Genomic DNA, 20,822 nt, shown 5'->3' with positions numbered 1-20,822 from the left:
ACCCAAATGAATGTTGTCAATGATTAAAGTTTAAAACCCATACCAGGAGTTTATAGAAGCTCCTTATTATCAGCTAGTGTAGCTTTGCCACCATCAACCTGCCACTTCGTACGGATCCAATCTTTGGTACCAAACCCTTCATTCTACTCATAAGTTTGCTCTCCTGGTGGGGCCAGAATCCCACTATAAAAATGGCTACCCCACCTCTCAGGTGTATGCCAGAAATACAGAGTTTCGCCTTGTTAAAATCTCCCATTTAAATATCAAAAGTACAGAGAGTATACATCACCTCTTTGCATGTTTTCCTTTATTTTTTCATTTATATGTAAATAGACCCAATTTTATTTTATAGATGCTTAAGCATTTTGGATATGCAGACACAAATGTGAATAATGAATGAATTCATTACCAAAAATCTTGTCCACTTATGAAGTATTGTGATTAGTGAAGACATTACCATTGAAAGTGGAAATCTGTTTTTAAATATATACTTCATAAAGTCTGAACAAAGCTTTGAAATGCCCCAGAGAAAAACAAAATTAAAAGCAACTTACTATTTCCCAGTTAGTATGTCTCCTGAGATTAATACAGACTTTGCAGCGATCTATGCAGCCATTTCAAAAACAATGTTGCATTTTACAAGTAAATGAAACGATATCGAATAGAAAATATGTTTATGGACAAATCTAAACTTCAAAACCATTATTTGGTATCTTGATTGTTAAAAAATAATCTTGATACAAAGAAACAGATGATATGCTTTTTCTTCATGCCTGGGAATCAGTGTACTTATTTCATATGTATGTAAATTTTTTCATTACATGACTCTTTGCTTACGAGTACTTAATCACAGCCACATTTGTTGGATGAAAAAGCATATGAAAAACTGCACACCAGCTATTTCCGTGAAATATTGCTTTTCAGGCTAGTGGGGGAAACTCAGAACTGTATACTGTTAACACTCCATGGTGATGTTGGGCTCAACGTTACTTGATAGTTGGATGATATTAACACTGACAATCTGACATCTACAAAAAAATCTGAATATTTTGATTCAGTTTGCATTTGGGATTAAAACATATTGTACACACAATATTATTCCTAAACAACAACAACAAAAATGACAAATTCACACATATCCACTACGATCTACCCAAAACATACCCAATACTCTCACTGTGTGATTTATACCAGAAATATACCTTAGAGATATAGAAGAGTTTAACATGGAGCATCAAGTGGTTCTTTCAATTCACAGTAGTTGGGATACTTTTTATATTAATTCTAAAGGTCTCCGAAAAATCTAAGGGCAAACAGTTTAGCAAGAGGAAATTCAACGTGTGATTTTAAAAGATAAACACTGTACTACCTGATTTTGAAAAAAAAAAAAAGGAAATTATATTAAAAAGAAAAATGGGACAATAAAATGTCGTAGAACCTCTATCTTATCTTAAAAATCTCCAGAAAACATTCTTAGAATAAATATTGATTTAAAACACTAATGTGAAAAGATAACATTTACCTTTTTATTAGTCTCAGTGAAAAAAAAAAAAAATGCTACTGCATTCTTAACCTAAAAGATCTACATTACAATTTAATTCCCATCCTCTTGTTTGCTTCCCATGAAAAGAAATTGTTGGGTCAGAGGTGAAAGGATATGCGTTCCAACATTTTCTGTCACTCAGGAATTAGCATTACCATTATGTCCGAAGATTGCCGGCTAGTTACTTTGTTCTAGAGTTGTTTAAATGGGCCTCGTGACTCTAAAATGAGTTTCAAAGGCGGTATCAGATGCCCACACTCCTTGGAGGCAGGACCATGAGGTCAGTCAGCCCTCACTTCCCTTCCACGTGTCTTTTCTAAACTTCCCAAAAACAATTACTCCAACAGTGCCTCCTGGAGATGCAGCTCAACTCTCTCCTTCTGGTCTCAGCAGCTCAAGAGACCAGCCCTCCTTCCTTTCCTTTCCCCTCTTCGTTGTTTTAGGTTAGTGCTCCTTTTGAGTGGTCTTTCTTATGAGAATGAGTTGTTCCAAGCAGATACTATGTTGATCAATCAAGCAATAATTACTTTGCTACTACATAAGAAAAAATGTCAATAAGTTTACTCTTCAGCATGGTTTTTAAGTCAGCAATGTATTTTGCTATGACTCTACTTAACTACACCCCTTTCCAACACACACACACACACACACACACACACACACACACACACACTTTCTGTAATAGTACTTGCGCTCTGAGATCCATGCATGGACATATTTGAAGCTGACGCTTCTATTTAGAGGGGTGGTGGGATAATCTAACTCATTAGGTTTTCGTAACTGAGAAGCCCTATTCAATTCCTGCTAGAATATATAGTGGAATAAGAAGGAATTGATGTTATATTGTGCCAAAGTACAAATATTCCTTGTCAATTGTTTGCCTAACAGTTGCACAACACCTAAAGAGGATTTCCCTCACGTCATCAAGTTATACATTTCAAGTATGACCATTTTCCATTATTAGCTGACATCTACTCTTGTCTAAAGATTTACTGTGTAAATATATTCTGCCATCAATCATGATTCAGTTTTAAATTCCTTTGTAGCACTGTAGCACTTGTGCAGCACTTTAAAAATCTTTGTGCCGTAAATTAGACCCTTTAATTTAATACAGCTGTCCAGCAGCTACCGCAAAAGTACTGTTGTCATGACCATCAACATTGTCAATAGCTTTGAGGACCTATATGTCCAAGACACTGTGTTTTTGCCAGAAACACAAACTTCCAAAACAACGTTTCTGTATAGAAACCCAAGGTTGGTATTTTACTCACATGCGCAAAATGAGTGGAAACTCAAGTAAGAGAAAAAATGCATCTGACCTTGATTTAGCACCTTCCTTCAAGCCCTATGCCAAATTATTTATATACATTATTTAAAGAGTCTTGACAATAACCCTAGAAAATGGGTAACGGCAAACACATATTATATAAAGTTGAGCCCAGAGATATTTTAAGTAATTAATGCAAAATCACATTGCAACCAGACAGTAATAAGGCCCAAACCTGAACCCAAAATGAAAAGAATGCAAAGACTGCATTATTCAAACCTGTATTGCTTTGGCAATTAATACAAAATCCCCAATAACTCTCTTCACTCTCTTCACACATGGGAATCTCAATTTATTATACCTGTCTTTAAGATATTATTAACAAAATCTTTATTTTGTGAATCTATGAATCGTATCCAAGTTGTATATGTTTGTCTAAAACTGACTGATTTACAACTAGAAACAACTATGGTCAAGTTCTATGCACAAATGGAAAGTAAATTATACATTTGAAATCACAAAACTTTACAGAGAAAATATTTCAACAATCACTCAATTCAACCTCCTTGTTTTATAAATAAGAAAACTGTAATTAAAGATTTCATACAACTTATTACTAATAATTTTCTATTAAGGACTGTTTTGTTTTCTAATCCAGGGTACATGGTATGTACTTGGTTCATTTAATATTCAGTCACTTCATCGTTCAATTCATATTTATTCCAGATCTTCTGTATAGAAATGCGTTATCCCGAGTGTTCGGGGAAAATGATGTGCAATAACTAGGACTACTAAGGGCTACTCTGATAAATTAAATAGACATAGAAAGCTGTAAAAATTCTCGTGGCCAGCATTTTTGCTTCTCATTAAATACTATAAGCTCAGCCATTACTTAGGGCCTTTCTATGGGCTGTTGCCTCTGCCTTGAATAATTTCCCCTAGATATTCATGTGCTTCTTATTTTCCCTCATGTCTGTGCTCAACTGGGATGGCATCAGAGAGCGCACCTATTATCACCCTAAGTAAAATAGTACCTTGCATTTCATTATATATTTATTATCTGTCTCTTTTACTGGAAAGCTCCATGAGTGTAGAGTCTTAGACTTTCTTGTTCACTGATATTTCCCCACCACCTAGACTACAGTAAGACTTTAATAAATATTTGCTGTACAATTCAATGAATGAAACAAGAGATAGATTTAAAGGCCAAATTTAAGATAATGCCAAGAAAATTGTAATACTAGTTACTAAATCATTACCATTATCCACCCTTTCTATATTGCAATTTGACACCTGTCCAAAGGTCTTCTCTATTCAGTCATGCAGATTACGGGAAAAACACTGAATTGTAGAGTTTTTACATATATACAACATGTCACTTAAAACTATGCTGGTTTTGATACCATAGACAAATCATTCTCACCTCTAGTTATGATTTGGGGCTCACATTCCTACATTTCACGTTAAATGATTGCTAGGTTGCCAATGCCAGTATACTAAAAGAAATAGGCATTGTATTAATTATTCTCCTAGGACGGATTATCTTGATAGGATTTATTATTGATAGAACAAACTATTCATTAAAGCCAGTAATTAACTGAAATTTTCACATTTTCACCCTGTACAAGTTATTAAACATATTCACTATCGCTATCAAATAGGGAATCGGTTGATTCCATAATATCTTAGGTTTCCAAGGACTTAGTTCTCAGTTCTTGTGGGAAGTCTGTAATATGTCCTAATCAAATCTGTGGTGATGCTTCCCAAGCCACCTCTATCAAGGTCTCAGTCATTTGAGTTTGTACTCCACCTTCCCCTCTATAGTCACTCCGTATCTTAGAGTTCTTCATATTTACTACAAAGAGGGAAAGAAGGAAGGGAGGGAGGGAGGGAGGGGAGAAAAAAGCATCATATCTACAAATTAGGCCCAGCAATTTCATACAGCCAAGACCTCTCCCACAATGGAGTGGAACCATTCCTCTGATGCTGAGAGGGGCCCGACCACCCATCGCCTCTCACCTGCCCCCCACATGTAGCCTACCACAGGTGAGCAGCCTTTCCTCAGCATAGGATCACCTGGGCACTTGCTAAAGTATGATTCCCAGAGCATTCCTTTAGAGACTCTGATTCAGTAGGTGTGAGTTAAGGGGCCTACAGTCTGTAGTTTTAACAGCACTAGATCGATGATTGTCAAACTTGAGCCTGCCTCTGAATCATACTGGGAGGACTAGTTAAAACACAGATTACTCTGCCCCTGAGTTTCTGATTTAGTAGGTCTGGGGTGTGGCCCAAGAATCTGTATTTCTAATAAGCTCCTACGTGGTGTCAATGTTCCCACACCTGGAAACCACACTTTGAGAACCACTTTACTAGACACTGCCTGTAACCTGGCAAGTTCAGGAAAAAAACATTCATAACACATTTCTTAAAACTATCATTGGAATGAAGTACTATTTTTTTCTCTAACCTTATAATCACACCAATTAAGATGTCACCCAACAATTTTCAGTGAGGTAGCACTCAGATTCAAACACACCTCTGTGACCTCTATAGAGAGAAATAAAGAAGAGGATGCCCGATCTACTGTTTTTACTTTACCAAGGTAAAAACAATCGTCTAAACCATGTAGGTATAGTCAGCCAATAATGTCTGGATTGTACACTACAAAGAGTTAATACCACAACAAAGCAGGACAGAGAGAACTATCAAGAGAACACAGAAGGCTTTCAAAGTTTGTATTCCTGGGTCAGATTCAGATCTCGGCTATGCCACCACGTAGCACCTAGTGGAATGAGCAAGAGCTAATTTTTACAAGCTGATCCAGGCACGCCTATTATTTAGAGATCCAAATTGGGCCATCGGGGCTTAAGGAATGGTGCCTCGCAGCTGGATCCTGCCACTATAAACGCCGGCTGGTTGCATCACTACTTTCCATGAGGAATTTAAGGGGTGTGACTGCATCCTTTCCAACCCTGCATTCCACATGTGACAAAACCGATCCAGCTGTTTGTCTGAAAGAAATTCCTTGCTGTCCTTAAAAATTAAAAAGCAAGTGGATATCCGTCCTACGGGGCGCAAGTCTCCAGCTGGAACCTGGTACAGGCGGTTGCGAAACAGACACAGGGCCCTGGAGAGCCTCTGCTTTTGAATTCTTACCTCGCCAGAGGGGGGATAGCCCCATCTTGCTTTTGGAAATGGCAGATTCTGGATGGAGGGTGCTGGCTTGGCCCAAAGCTCTTGAGAAGTGTTCATCCACTACTGACCCAATGTCTCCCTGGAAATAAGTGAAAAGGACACAGCGAGAGTTAAGGTACTCCATCTCGGCAGGCTGGTCTTTCTCCTGCTCCTGCTCCTCCTCCTCCTCCTCCTCATCCTCCTCCTCCTCCTCTTGTTTGCTGGGAAGGGTGACTTCCAGAGAGTCCTGCATCTTGCTGTATACCGCTAACTTCCTCTGGGATGGAATAAACAAAACACGGTATCAAAGACAGTCTGTCAAAGCGCATCAACTAGTTCACTTGTCACTTAAAAACATCTACATGGTAACATATGTTCGCAGACTGAGTCTCCTTCATCTGCGCTACTCCATCTCCCTCCCCCCTCCCCAAACCAGCCTTCTCCTTCCCACCCTGGGGGGAAAAACGTTTGTTATTTCAAATTTAGCAACAACAAAAAAGTCCGTTATTACATAGTATATTTTCAGAATGTAAAAGGTTTTGTTTTTGTTTTTTATTTTATTTTTAAATCTAGATAGACCAAAAGGAGAGTGACTTAAAAAAAAACAATGACAAATTCCATCCCATGTTGTTTTTTTATTTTAAATATTTAATGTGCAGCAACATTATACTTTGGGACAGGGAGAAATAGGGGATAGAAGGCCTAATTGTCTACGGGTGGGGTGAAGAAGAAAAAAAGCTTTTTATAAATGAGATAAACTAAAACAAAAACAGAATATAGCATCTTATAAAAAGATTTGGCAGATATGCTGAATTCATTTCTCCAAAATCGAACTAAAATGACAAACTAAGTCTGTGTGAAGATCCATTTTGCATGGAACATATTTTTCAGATGTTCCACTTACCACCATTATCATAGAGCAGTGAAAAAAGGTATCGTCATGCCTTACAGAAAATAATACAAGATACTAGCAATGGCTAGTGTGCCTTTCAAATAAAAATGAGAAAGTTTGGATAATTTATAAATCTTTTTTAAACATATGACCTAGTGATAATAACAACTAATGTATATTATTCCAGTCACTCTTATGAGACTTTATATTTGCTATCCCATTTAATCTTTACAATTCTGTAACATGGTTATTGATACTATCCATATTTTAAAGATGAAGAAACTGGGGCACAGAGATGTGAAGTAACTTGCCAAAGCTCACAGAGCACGTAAGTGATGGAGCCAGAATGCATAATAAAACTATGCAGGTGTACACATGCGTGTACATATATATGTTGGAGGAAGGCAGGGGACGGGTATCTACTATTGGAAGAAAAATCACCAAAATGTTATGCTTTGTATTGTATTTCTGGGTGGTAAATTTCTGGTTGTTATTTTCTTATTCCTGCTTTTCAATATTTCCAAACATTTTTCATTGCACACATATTATTTCTATAATCAGCAACTTCAATGTGAAGTAGATATAAGAAGATAATGCTAAAGATTATAAAACTCATTATTGTAATGACACAAGGAGCTTTCTGTCATTGTATACCTGCAAAACCTGATTCTTTGTCATGCCATTTTTTTTCCAATTCCAGAAAAAAATGCATGCTGGAAAATGAATGTGAGTTGAAAAAAATAAATTGTTCTAGTTTTGCAAATGTTATCAAAACACATAACCCAGACTCTTATGTTTCTAATGTAATTACTAGCTTGGAAAGCTACAGCTCCAAATTATAAATGCATCATTCAGTAAATTAAACCCTTTCCCACTAGCAATGAATATGTTGTTCTTGTGTGAGGTAGATCCTGAAATGTTCAGGTATATTATGAGCTTATGAGCTCCTGGTTATTATTTAAGGCTGCTACTTATAAATATATGTATTGCTTTTTATTTATAATTTGTGTCAATATGATTACCACTTGTTGATAAATAGATAATTCATTCCTTGTGAGTGAATATGCCTCTCCGATGAATAGGTGATTGTAATGACTGAGTGGTTATATTTCTTACAATCTGTTTTGCACAGATTTAAACATGGGTATATTTTACTTTAACAGTAAAAGCAGCACAATAACATAGGTTATGTATAAAATGAGGAGATTGGTCTAAATGACCTCTAAGGTTACTCCTAGCTTTAAATTCCATTATATAAAATTAAATGCATATTATGATTTATTAGTCACATCACAGTACTATTTGGGCACATATGACTTGAAGTCATACCATTTTAAGCAATATACACACACTCTCTGCCGAACACTCTGGCATATTAGAAAGAAGCAGTTTTTATATGAGAAGGAAATTAAAACTGATCTACAGAGTGGCTTCACTGTCCACAAGAGTTCATTATTTTCTATGAAACTGACTTCATTTTCCTGTTAACGTCCAGCTCAACATCAGTTTGTAAGAACTGAGTTTTATAGCTATTGCTTCATTTGTTTAATTTTAACATTTATTCTTTAAATGAAAAAGCCCTGGGTATGTTAATTATGCAAAGAAAGGCAATGTTTTATGTTAACCCAATTAGCAACTAATTATTGGATGAAATAAAATTAAAGTTTCATATATGTAAAAATATGTAAACTGCAAAATTGGATATAAATGTAGCATAGTGTCATGACCAATAGCAATAATAAAATATCTTCATTTTTTAATTGATAGAAATTGAATTTAATCTATAGATTTTCAATCTATTTAAGATTACATAATTTTCTAAATGCAAAATAATGTCATGTTATTCTTTTTCAACCATTGTTGAATGGCTGGATACAAATAAATTAATCTAAAAATTACATACTTTTTCCATATGAAATAGGGAAAATGAGCAAAATTTGCTATTGTATCAAAAGACCTTGTATAATCTATTTTCTAAAAACCATTCTTTTGTCAATGGATGCATTGATTCTCCATATTCTTTATATTTCATATATATGTAATATGTCTGTATATACACATATGCATTTATATAAAAATATACTGACGTTATTTATTTTGCTATACAAACACCTGTGGTTCTATAAAATATCTATATTGACTCCTCTATTTAAGTAAAAATTTTTGGAATGATTAAATATACTTTCTTTTTCTCTCTCCCAGCTCTTTAAAGCAAGTCTTCTACTAATTATATAAATTTGCTTGGAGACTATCAAACAAATAAAATGGAAAGGAGCCTATGACATACCTACCAATAGGAAGGGTTGGCAAAGCACATACCTATCATTCATTCCCTCTTGTACTTTTTCAGATAAAGTTGGGTCAATTTTCACAAATTATAGTGAATCAATTTAAATATTTGTATCACACACACACACACACACACACACACACACACAATTTATATCCTCACTGTCAAAATCAACTTTAAAGGGAGAATTCTAAAGTATCCAAATGGCCTGGCTACTACCTAAAAGGCTAACACTTAATTTGCATACATTTTTCTAACACTAAGTGTGAGCATGAAGAAAACAGAACACGGAATTTAGACAGCAGTTGATTCATATGTTGACAGTCACAACATCCTGACACTCATCTCCATAGACTCTTAAGCCTTTTTGTTATCTGTGCTCCAGTGACAATAAATCAATTCTTTGCTTTTTTGAAAAATAAAAGAAACTAAGTATGTTACTTGTGTGCTTTTCTGTATTGCCTTGGTGTTTGTTCTTTGGAAAGAAACTTCCTTAGTGTTATCTTCTTTGTTGAGAATAACATAGAAAATTCAAAATGTACTGACTAAATCTCAAATCATCAAAACCTAGATTTCCTGAATCAAGTTTAAAAAGCAATCTCGTTCATATTTTTCTCAAAATGCGCAATCACTTTCTAAACAGATCCAAATCACTCAGAAATGTTTATGCTTTTCTTAGGAGACCCTGAAGAATTGTTAACAAACATAAAGAAGCCATCAAAAGGGACTTGAAAAACTACAAGTTGGTTTATGTAATGCACATTACTCATTCTCATCTCAGAGTAATGACACTTGCTGCCCAGGTAAAATGACACCCAAGTTAAATGAAACAATGAGGGATTTGATAGCCACAAAGTTAGAACTAACTCAGGAAGAGGTCAAAGGATCAGTGAAGAAGGCGGCCAGGCAGCGCAAACCATACCCAGCCACCTCGCAGCCTGCCATCGGGCTCAACAGAAACAAACTCACACAGGAATGTGCAGGGGAAAGGGTTTGTCTGACAAGAGAAAGACTTCCATGTCAGGAGCCAAATACCACTAACTCCCTCAGGCTTAAGCCTACCAAATGCCAAATGATTACTGTGCGTATGTGGAAACTTTTTTTCCTAAGGAAACAAAAGTATTTTAATGAATCATTGGATATTTGGAAACAGCTTTTTGCTTTTTTTTTTTAATGTTTGAAACATGCTTAGAGCCTATAACATGTTTCCCCGAAAATAAACCCTAGCATGAATTTTCAGGATGCTCGTAATATAAAATAAGCACTAATGTATCTTTTGGAGCAAAAATTAATACAAGACCTGGTCTCATCGTATTTCCCCAAAAATAAAACCGGGTCTTCTATTAATTTTTGCTCCAAAAGACAAATTAGGGCTTATTTTATATTACGAGCACACTGAAAAATCATGCTAGGGTTTATTTTCTGGTTAGATCTTATTTTCGGGGAAACACGGTAAGGACGGACCACTAACCAGGAGTAATGGTTTCAAAACTGTGAAGTTCATAAACGTGGTGCATTGCTCTTTGATCGTATTTTTCTGAATTCATTTGGATAACAGATTTTTTTTTAAATTTCAGCGAGACTTGAAATTTTGATCCTTAGCCTACCTGGAAGAGAAGGAATCAGGTTATGGGAGGGTGGGTCAGGATAAGGAAGATGTGCCACAGATATATATATATATATATATATATATATATATATACACACACACACACATATACATATACATACATATATATATATATATACATATATATATATATATATATATAGCCAAAAAATGTATACATATTTTAAGAAAGGAGAAAACTGTATTAAATATACAGATAACAAAAGATAAATACAAGTCACATTTGACTTCTGCAGTTACAAGAGGTGCTCAAAGTGGTCCCCATCAGTGTCCAGACACTTCTGATTACAGCAAACTACTGCTTGAGCATAGATAACATCTCTTAAATGTGTATACATTTTTTTGGCACCCCCAGTATATATATCGGGGGTGCCAAAACAAATGTATACAAGTGGACACTGGTCAACCTTGCTCAAGCAGTAGTTCAACCTAATCAGAAGTGTCTGGACGCTGATAGTAACCCCTTTGAGCACCTCTTGTAATTGCAGAAGTCAAACGTGACTTATATTCATCTTTTGTTATAGGTATATATTGAGTATTACAATTTTAATAGTTGTTTTCCTTTCTTAAAATGTGTATGCATTTTTTTGGCACCCTCTGTGTGTGTGTGTGTGTGTGTGTGTGTGTGTGTGTGTGTGTCTGTGTGTGTATGTATTTAATGAACTTTTTCATACTCACAAATCTTTTGTCTAAGTAATTATTCCCAATTTACATATGTAAGTACTGACTTACTTGGCTAGGACCATCTAAATAGTAAATGGCAGAGAAGGGATTAGAACCTATTTCTGTCTGACTACAAAGCATGTGCCAAGAAAACAGACCGAAAAAAATGAGTCTCTATATGATATTTATTTTAACTGAACACATAAACAGAAGTGCAGAGTCAGCATGGCATCGCATGCTAACTAAGGAGAATCTAAAGTTAATGCATTTAAAAAATTAGATACGTAAACATATCAGAGGGGAACACTGAATAAATTATATAATGTCTAACCACTATGCTGTACACCTGAAACTAATATAAAGTAATATTGAATGTCAACTGGAACTGAAAAAAATAATTAAAAAAAAACATATCAGAGGATGGCTATTAAGTAATGCAATACTCTTCAAAATATATGTATATCTAGATGAAACTGAACTTTTCTATCTAAAAATGTATCGTCCCAGGGTATTATGCTAAGTGAAATAAGTCAGACTGAGAGAGACAAATACCATATGATCTCACTTATATATGGAATCTAGAGAACAGAATAAACAAATGAACAAAACAGAAATAGATTCACAGATATAGAGAACAAACTGATGGTTGCTAGAAGGGAGGGGGGGTTGGGAGGATGGGTAACAAAGGTGAAGGGATTAGGAAGTACAAATTGTTAGTCCCAAATTAGTCACAGGGTTGTAAAATACAATATGGGAAATATAGTCAGTAATATTATAAAAACTATAATGTCAGCTGGGTAGTAGACTTATTGGGAAGATCACTTCATAAATTATATAAATGTCTAACCACTACGCAATATACCTGAAACTGAAACTAATATAAAATAATATTGAATGCAATTATAATTTTTAAAAAATTAGTGTCATGGGATATAAAGTACAGCTTAGGTAATATAATTAATGGTATTGTAATAGCTGTGTATGGCGTCAGATGGGTAATAGACTTGTTGGGGTTATTACTTTGTGAAGTGTATAAGTATCTAATCACTACATTGCTTTGTACAGCTGAAACTAACAATAAAAATTAATTAATTAATTAAAATTTAGAAACTGTATTGTCCCCTTGGCAATTCAGATACATAATACAATTACTTGCCATTTTTCTGAAAATCCTATTTTGGAAATGCGAACTGAGCCAATTTGTGAGATACAGTCACACCTTGAGATTCTGTTTGTTTGTTTTTATTTTTCTTTACAGTAGGAAGGAATAAACTAAAAATAATATTACTTAACATGATCAGCTATTTTTGACACACTTGCCTCTCAATAATTCTGGTCATTATGAAAAATCAAACCCATCCCCCTCCACGAATGAAATTTTTCCAGTTTTCAATATTTTCCAAAAAATGTGCCAGAGGCTTAGAGAGAACTTCAAAATTTTCATTCCCAAAATGTTTTAAGCAATGATCACAAAATAAGGGTACATATTCTCTCCCAACTGACTACTTTGAATGGAACAACGGTTTCTGATGTACAAATGTCTGGTATGTTTGTACAATTCTATTACTAGCTTACGGTATGATTTCATTTTTTTTTTTAATTTCTCTGTTATTCACTGAATTGTCAATTAATTCATATTTTGTGTTAGTAATTGTGCAAAGACTTGGAGCCACAAAGATGAAAGCCATAGCCTGTCCCTAAAACTCAAACTACTCATAGTTTGTCAGGAAAGCATTGTAAGGGCCATGGAAAATAAACAGAACCTCATGGTTTATCCATACAGCTAATCGTGTTATTTCTCTAAGTAGCTAATAGTCAAAAATTTTTAAATAAGAAAAGTAAGAAGGTAACGTTTGGTAAATTACTAATTGTTTTCTTGTTTCTAAGGCAGCCCAGATGGGAAGGGAACACAATAGAAGGAACTGCAATGAGAGAAAGGATTTAACCAAAGCTAGTCCATGAGTCTGACTAACCCTTTGGCCCTCAGCTTCCTCTTTTGAAAATAAGGAATTTTGACTTGATTATCTCAAAGGTGTTGTCCAATTCTATATCCTAATAAGCAACATGTTGGAGCTCTAGAAAAATTCACACTTAATTTTCTTCCTTCCATTGGCTGCCTCTTCTAATTTTGCAGGACACTAGCCAAAAAAACCCTACAGACCATTGAAGAGTAATTCATTTCCAGACATGGGTCATCTAGACCAAATCTTAGGAATTAGTTTTGGTGCTTCCTTTATGTTCACAATAACAAGAAAGGATGCATCATTTGGGTACCCCCACTAAATCCCACATGGACAAGTGTTTTGGCATACTAAAACCATATTTTGTGAAGAGGAAAAGGACACCTGTTACTTTAGGTCATGCTTTCTTTTCCTCTTCTAAAGTATGAGATAAATGAAAAATAGTTCAGTTACCCCAGTTCAGACCACACTTGTAAATTACTGGCATAAATCTGGTATCCACTGAAATACCTATAAATACGGCATTTGTGACTTATTTCTAGAAGCCGATGTTTGAGTCTCATAGTACAAGGTACCCTTAGGTCTTCCAAAATGAATAGTTAAAGCAGAAATCCAGCTGCTTAAAGATAAGCTTTTTGAATGATTCAGGGCACGGCTTTGCCCAAAATTATTTCTTTCACTTGTCTCTGCCAGAGATTGGTGTTCAAGTATTAAAGAGCCCCTGATTCTTGAATGAAGATGTTTTTTCTGGAAATAATACCTTAAGTTATTATCTATTATCAAATGTATTAGTTTTGATTTTTTTTAAAAAGCTAACTGGAAACAGAGCTTATGGGAATTGGATCTAAGTTTAGCACCCAGGTTTTAAAATGACAGTCACCTCACTCACAAATTTGCTTTAGGATCTGCCCCTAAGCATCCTGAGCATATTTTCAGTCTCACTGAAAATTCCCTTTGCACAGAAAGATATAAGACAGATATATACACACTACTCAACAAGGTCAGCTCAGCATCACTTCTGTAATAGCCCAAAGAGTCACTGCATAGGATGGTCCTACCCTCTGAACACCCTCACTTCCTTTATATGGGCCATGACCCTGCCATCCCAACTTCGTGAGATGTGAGACTTAATAAGTGCTAGGTAAAGTAAGCCTTCCTTACATTTATCTGAAACACTTAAATTTCCAACAAGTATTACCTTGTCCTAGCATTTGGTTTCCTGGTGAACATATCCTCACTACGCATGATTTTATAGATTTCAAGCCTGCCCTTACTATCATTATTGTAATCTCCATTCTGGTGGACTGCCAGAGACAACAGTTCAATTTAATTATTTTAAAGTTTAATTTTTTTCTCTAGCTTTGAGTCTTCTGGCTGGAACGTTACTGAGAACATAAAACTGTGGGGCGTTTTAAGCTTCTAAGTCTCTGTAGTCAAGTTAATTTGTGTAGTGTGGAATTATAGGGGCTGTTCTTTCTCAAAGAAGTCCTGTATGAACTCTTATAAATCCACTTAAGTCTTTGCTTACGGTTGCAAGAAAATTAGATCCTCTACCTTAAATAAGTTGACTATGTCTTGAAACTCTCTGAGACATAATTGTATTTTTTGCGCTTAACGAATCTAAACTTATGTTGGAATAGCAATGATATATGAGGCACTTAATGCTGACTATTAATACCACTTCCTGCATATTATTTTAAATAAATAAATGTTCATTTGCTAAGTAGAAATTCTGCCTCATCAACGAAGGATATAGCATGGATAGCAAAAGTCATTAGCATAATACAAATGCTTGCAAAAGGACTTTGGAATGCCTAAACTAAAAATGTACACTACCAAGGACTTGGAAAGAATTTCAAGCTCCAAGGCCAAAGAATCTACTGCATATTAATCTTCTTTATCAAAAAAGTTGATTTGGAGCACGAAAGACAAAAATAAGCTTATTGTGCAATAGTGAAAAAAAAAAAAGCTTAGGAGACTGCATGACATTGTGGAAAGATGCTACATTGGGGAGTAGGAGATTCTGATGGTTCTAATTTTGTCACCAATTAGCTTTGAGATCTTTAGCCAGGCATTTCAGCTCTATGAATATCCATTTTCCCAATTGTAAAAGAAGGGCTTGAGGCATGTTTTTCCAGTTTGTTTGTTTTTTTGCCCCTGACAAACAGAATCTCAGAGAGGTTTTATGACCTAAACAAGGTGGCAGAGTCCAAAACAGAGTTTGAAAAAACTCCCTACAAACTTAAAACTGGAGTTCTGCCTCCCAAGGGCATTTCATTCTTTTAAGTGAAAGCACACATGCAGATTCACCCAGTGGTCACCCTTGAGGAGGACAGAGTAAATACTAGGCTCTAACTTACACGAAGCCCACAATGTGATTGCTAAAAACTCCTACACACACTTAGAAAACTAGTGATTGTTTTCTACTTCTACTATCTCATCCATAAACTACACAATTCTGAAAGGTTTGCTTTAAGTATCTTCCTAATGTTAACATTATGAATATATGGAGGTGGGGGGGATTAGACAACAATAGACTGTCTACATTTCAGAAATCCACTGCGTATGAAGGAAATCTATGATTTCATATTGTTTCCCTCAGTTTTTCCTGACACAAATTTTGAAAGTTTTTTTCTTGGTTCCTATGCTCAGTTAGAATACAAGTGCATGTCTTTCTGCACACGCTGTACTGTGTCATCATGCCTTCAGAGCATGTGCTGAGAGACTGAGTCAAGAGTTCTCTGGAGGAGAGGTTGGGGACTGACGTATAGACTATGAAGGGATCGTGAGCACGAGGAGGAGGGAGCTTAGCTCTGTAGAGCACACTGTAAGATTTATGCACAGCTACACAATTTCTAGGAATTAACATCAGGGACTATAACATTTATTCTTCAGACATATTTACATCTTACTTTGATTCATTTAGCCTACTGCATGCCTAAGTAACACATTACAGTTCAGCCTGATTTATATGCAGTTAACTATGTTTTTAAGACATTAACCTATTGCCCACCTGCAATGTATCATATGTTCAATAAAAACAACTAAACTTAAAATTGCAAGTGAACATTTGTGCTTGTATAGGAAAGGCTGAGAGTACACATGCCTGGAGTGTGAAGTTCTATTTCAAAAAGAACTGTCAGCTATATGATCATACATTAAAAGGAAAAAATATACCTATGTTAAAATCCATCATAATAAACCATTTTAATATGCTAATTTACAAAGACTTCAAAGCTACACAGAATTGAGGGAAAAAATCAGTTCAAAGATACACTACTACAGTTGAATATACAAGTAATACACAACTTTAATGTTCTCTTTTCTAACATTTTATAAATGACCATTAAACTTTCTTTATAATGCTACCATTTTTTTCCCTGCTTCTTTTCCTTTTTTCTCCTCAACAAATCAATGTTTCAAATGCAGTAGAAGTTGTAGCCCTTATTTTTGTCTCCCAGGCAAGATGCTATTAGGGGTCACTTCCCATGTACGGAGAAAACAATCTTCATGGATAATAATGATAAAACCTTATGGAATGCAAAAACAACCAAAATATGTATTCTCAGATGACTGCATGAGGGCCAAGCCAATATTAGTCCCATTTCACCCACGCTCCGCACAGTCTAAAAATGTTGTCAGCCTGATAAGAATTTCCTGATGTACTCTTTTTTCCAATAGAAAATATAGGTCATCAAAATAAACTCCTGAAAGTAACAGAACAGTAGTTACCCTATCAAGTCTCTTTATAATTTACTAGTCAGGTAGAGTCAAACAGTTTCTTTACACTTTTTTATTTTTTTTTTAACCAAATAATTTTGAACAGGCCATTTTGGTAAAAGCAGCATGAAAATTTCCAAGCACGCCTCTCAACTAAGTTATTAAAGTCAACTCAACCTAATATCTACTCAAACAATATCTACAGAAGTCTGAAGTATAGGAGTTGATCGTTATTTACTAATAGGTGCCACTCATCCCTGTGAACAGATCCGATAAAAGGGAAAGCTCACTCATCCTTCAGTTTGTTGATGGTCTTAGCGAAAGAATGAAATTTGGGAACTGAGTCTCGGGGCAACTGCACATGTTAATAAAAGACTGGAGTTCTTTCTTATTAAAATCTAGATTTTATGATTAGTGATTTATAATTTTTCTGATACCGCATTTTATTTTATAGCTGAAAAATATTACAAAGATTCTAACCCCCAGCACAGATTCATATTTTAATGGAATTATTTTCACAACTCTAGAAAATAAAACCTCATCCACAACTTCTACAAGTTCAAGTTATTTTTTAAGGGGAAAAAATACCTTTCTGAGTGTTTAGTAAAGTTTGAGTCTGTTGCTTGTCCACATTCCAATTGGTAATTGAAGGCCTTTACAGTCTTTGAGATAGAAGAAAGGAAAAGAAGAAAGGGTGGTTCATCTGGGATACAGTGTTTATAAAACACATAAACTGATTTCCAGCGTCTCTTCGCCTCACTTGCCTAACTTGTACCTATGTGGTTTTCTCCATTACGTATATATTTTATATTTAAAGCCAAAGAAAAGCAAACAATATAACCAAATGTTTTAATCTGTCACCCTGGACCACAAACTACAAAAAACTTTTCCCATCCTCCACCCCAAAAGTAATCTTTGAAATGCTGAAGCTGCTGAATATTAAATAATAATAATAGCAAGAAAGTAGGGTTCCTTCACCCTTTGCCCTGGTTGGTGCTAGGTAATTTATACTGTTTGGCAGATAAACCTGAAGCAGGTACCCTTTCAGAAACAGATGAATTTCACAGTCCCCAAATTTTAAACAGAAGTTATAATTTCTTTCCAAAGAGCAGCACTATACATCTAGCAAAGAGACAGAGGTAAAGAAAATGCAGAAATTAAAGGCCAGATTAATTAAGGAGCCAAACCCTTAAGACCACCATAAAGCACATGGTTCCTAACAAACTAAACAAAGTCAATCAATAAATTCTGTGGATGGTAGTTTCCTAATCATATCTAGCTCCCTGATAAGTACATTTTTGCTATAAGTATATTTTTTAGTCTCATCAAATGAACCCACACTAATTACCAGAGTCTGAGGACCCTTTTTTGTTATAACCCAGTGCCACATACTAATATATGTGTTTTATGTAGAGCTAAGTAAGCTTTGACACACACTCTATTGGTGTCCAGAGAGGAATGCCCAGGAGTACCTAATGCAAAATTCTCCAGAACCCTACTCTTCCTTCTAAAGGAACTGTGCCATCTATTTGGTTCCCAAACTCCTTTTATCAATAGCATTCTCAGTTGCTCTTGGAGAACAAGTACCAGTGATCCAAGGTTACCTCTTGGCCAGAAAGGGACAGGATCACTCACTCACTCACTCACACACACACACACACACACACACACACACACCACACCACACTTCCAACAGACTGAAATGTGCTTTGATAGAATTAAAAGTGAATGAGGGTGGGGCAAAAATGAAGAAGGGGGTCAAATATATGGTGAGGAAAGGAGATTAAACTTTGGGTGGTGAGCACACAATGCAATATGCAGAAGATGTATTATAGAATTTTACACCTGCAACTTATATAATGTTATTAACCAATGCCCCCTCCCTCGATAAATTTAATTAAAAAAAAAAAAAAAAAAAAAAGGAGTGAGGTACTTGGGGATCAATCCCTGTCCTCTAAGTGGCAGACTTAAGAAGACACACTCTGCACAGAAGTTCTAGTAATTTTTGAGAGTCGGTACACTAGATCCAAGTTCTGCCATAAAAATCCCAGAAAGGTCATTCCATGAGATCACTGCCCAGGTAGCCTCCCCATGTCAGTGACACATTTCATTCCCTTAATCAAGAAAACCCTGAAACACTCTACCTTTCCAAAGGAAACAAAATATTTGGTTTAAAGGAAGTTTACTCACATACTCCTAAGACAGATGCCCTTGGTGAGCTTCAGAGAACTGAGCCCTAAGAGCTAGGGTGGCTGTGAAGGTAGCCTCTGAGCTCCGGTGACAACAGCTCAGTGAAGCCCCCAGCCAGGTAGTGCCTCACTTCGAATCCCCACCCTTCCACCCGGCGGCTCGTCCCTTCCCGAAGCCTCTCCTCCTCCTCTCTTCTGATAGCTTTCTGCTGCAGGGCGCTTCCGCAGGTCCCCGAGCATCCTCCGTGCCACAGGTCCCGGCGGGACGTCGCCGAAGCCCCACACCGATACTCTCTATACCCCTCGCCCACGCCTCCGCCCCCGGTAGGCTGCCGGGTCGGTGACTCACCTGCTGGCCAGGTTGGGGCGCCGGGTGGTAGTAGGCTGTGGGGCACGTTGCAGCTGCCACAGGGTTGGGCAGATACTGGGGCGCTCCATACGGCTGGGGGTGATACATCACCTCCGCACAACTCATGGCAGCCGGGGCAGCGGCGGCCCCGGAGCTGCCGCCGCCTCTCTACGCGCTCGCGCGATGGGCGCCGCAGCGGCCGCCGCAGCTGCCGCCTCTTTCGCTGCTCCAGCTGCTACTGCGGCGAAGGCGGGTCCTCGGCGTCCGCGGGCTTCGCTCCCGGCGCGGGCTCGGGAAGGGTTGGCAATCAGCGGGGGCCCGTGCGCGGGCACCTTCATCTTCAGCCCTTCCGGGTGTCCCCTTGCCCGCGCTTATATAGCGGCTTGGGGACGCGGCGGCCCGCCTCGCGGCGGAGGCATGACAGTGCCCGGCTCCGGTGAGGGCAGCGCCAGCTGCAGCTGCAGCCCTGGCCCAGGTCGGGCAGCCCTGGGGAGCGGAGCTCTGGTTTGCATACACACAATGCACGCCCCGGCCTCGTCCTATCACCAGTGCTCCCGGCTGGGCGAGGATCAGGAGGCAGTGGCAGAGGGAGGGGTCGACTGGGGAGGAGGGGAGCGCTTCGCCTCCCCAGGCTTTGACGCGGAGCGCAGCAAAGTTCCTCCAACTCGGCCCGCAGCGGGCCGGTCGCCCAGCAGGGGGACCCCGGGAAGGGCCGGCTGCGGATTGGAGCGAAGTTGGAAGCGCTCTCCGCCTCCCAGCCTTGGGATGGTGGTGGGAGGGGAATGGTATGCGAGAGGCTCCGCGCCCTTGGAACTCCGCGGGTTCCCACCCAGTCTCCGTCACCTGGCCGCCTGGGCGAGGGCTTCCCCACCCCAAGGAGCTTGCACAGGGAATACCAACGCAGAAGCCAGGGCCAAAGGAAAGCCCAGTGTACCAAGAAGTAAAACAGAGCAGGCAAAAAATAAACTGGAATATTCCCTGCATGAACTATAACCATAAGTGAAAGTTAACTTGATTGCAAGCGCGCACATGCCAGGAATGCAGCATGGTTTTCTACAAGCAGTCTCTGCTTTAAGTGTACACCTTCATGGTATGACATTCTTGCGGGATGTCAACATTTTCTGGCTTTTCCAGCCTGGTTTCC

At 37.5% G+C, this 20,822-nt stretch overlaps 1 protein-coding gene across 2 annotated transcripts in view; it reads right to left on the bottom strand.

The window, feature by feature from the left end:
• Window positions 1-20,386, bottom strand: part of VGLL3 (vestigial like family member 3) — a 50,094-nt gene extending 29,708 nt beyond the window's left edge. Inside the window, exons 1-2 of one of the 2 annotated variants that reach the window (XM_019745441.3) lie at window positions 19,679-20,386; window positions 5,967-6,261 (exon numbers count right to left, since the gene is read on the bottom strand). In XM_019745441.3, the coding sequence (XP_019601000.1) occupies window positions 5,967-6,261; window positions 19,679-19,804 (421 nt within the window). In that variant the 5' untranslated portion in view covers window positions 19,805-20,386. The remainder of the gene's footprint in view (window positions 1-5,966; window positions 6,262-19,678) is intronic. The other variant, XM_019745442.3, reaches the window with a different exon arrangement.
• Between the last annotated feature and the right edge of the window lie 436 nt (window positions 20,387-20,822).

This window comes from Rhinolophus sinicus, chromosome 17 (genome assembly GCF_057876585.1).
Source record: "Rhinolophus sinicus isolate RSI-liver-muscle chromosome 17, RSI-T2T, whole genome shotgun sequence".
NCBI lineage: Eukaryota > Metazoa > Chordata > Mammalia > Chiroptera > Rhinolophidae > Rhinolophus > Rhinolophus sinicus.
This window is presented reverse-complemented; position numbering and strand designations above follow the sequence as displayed.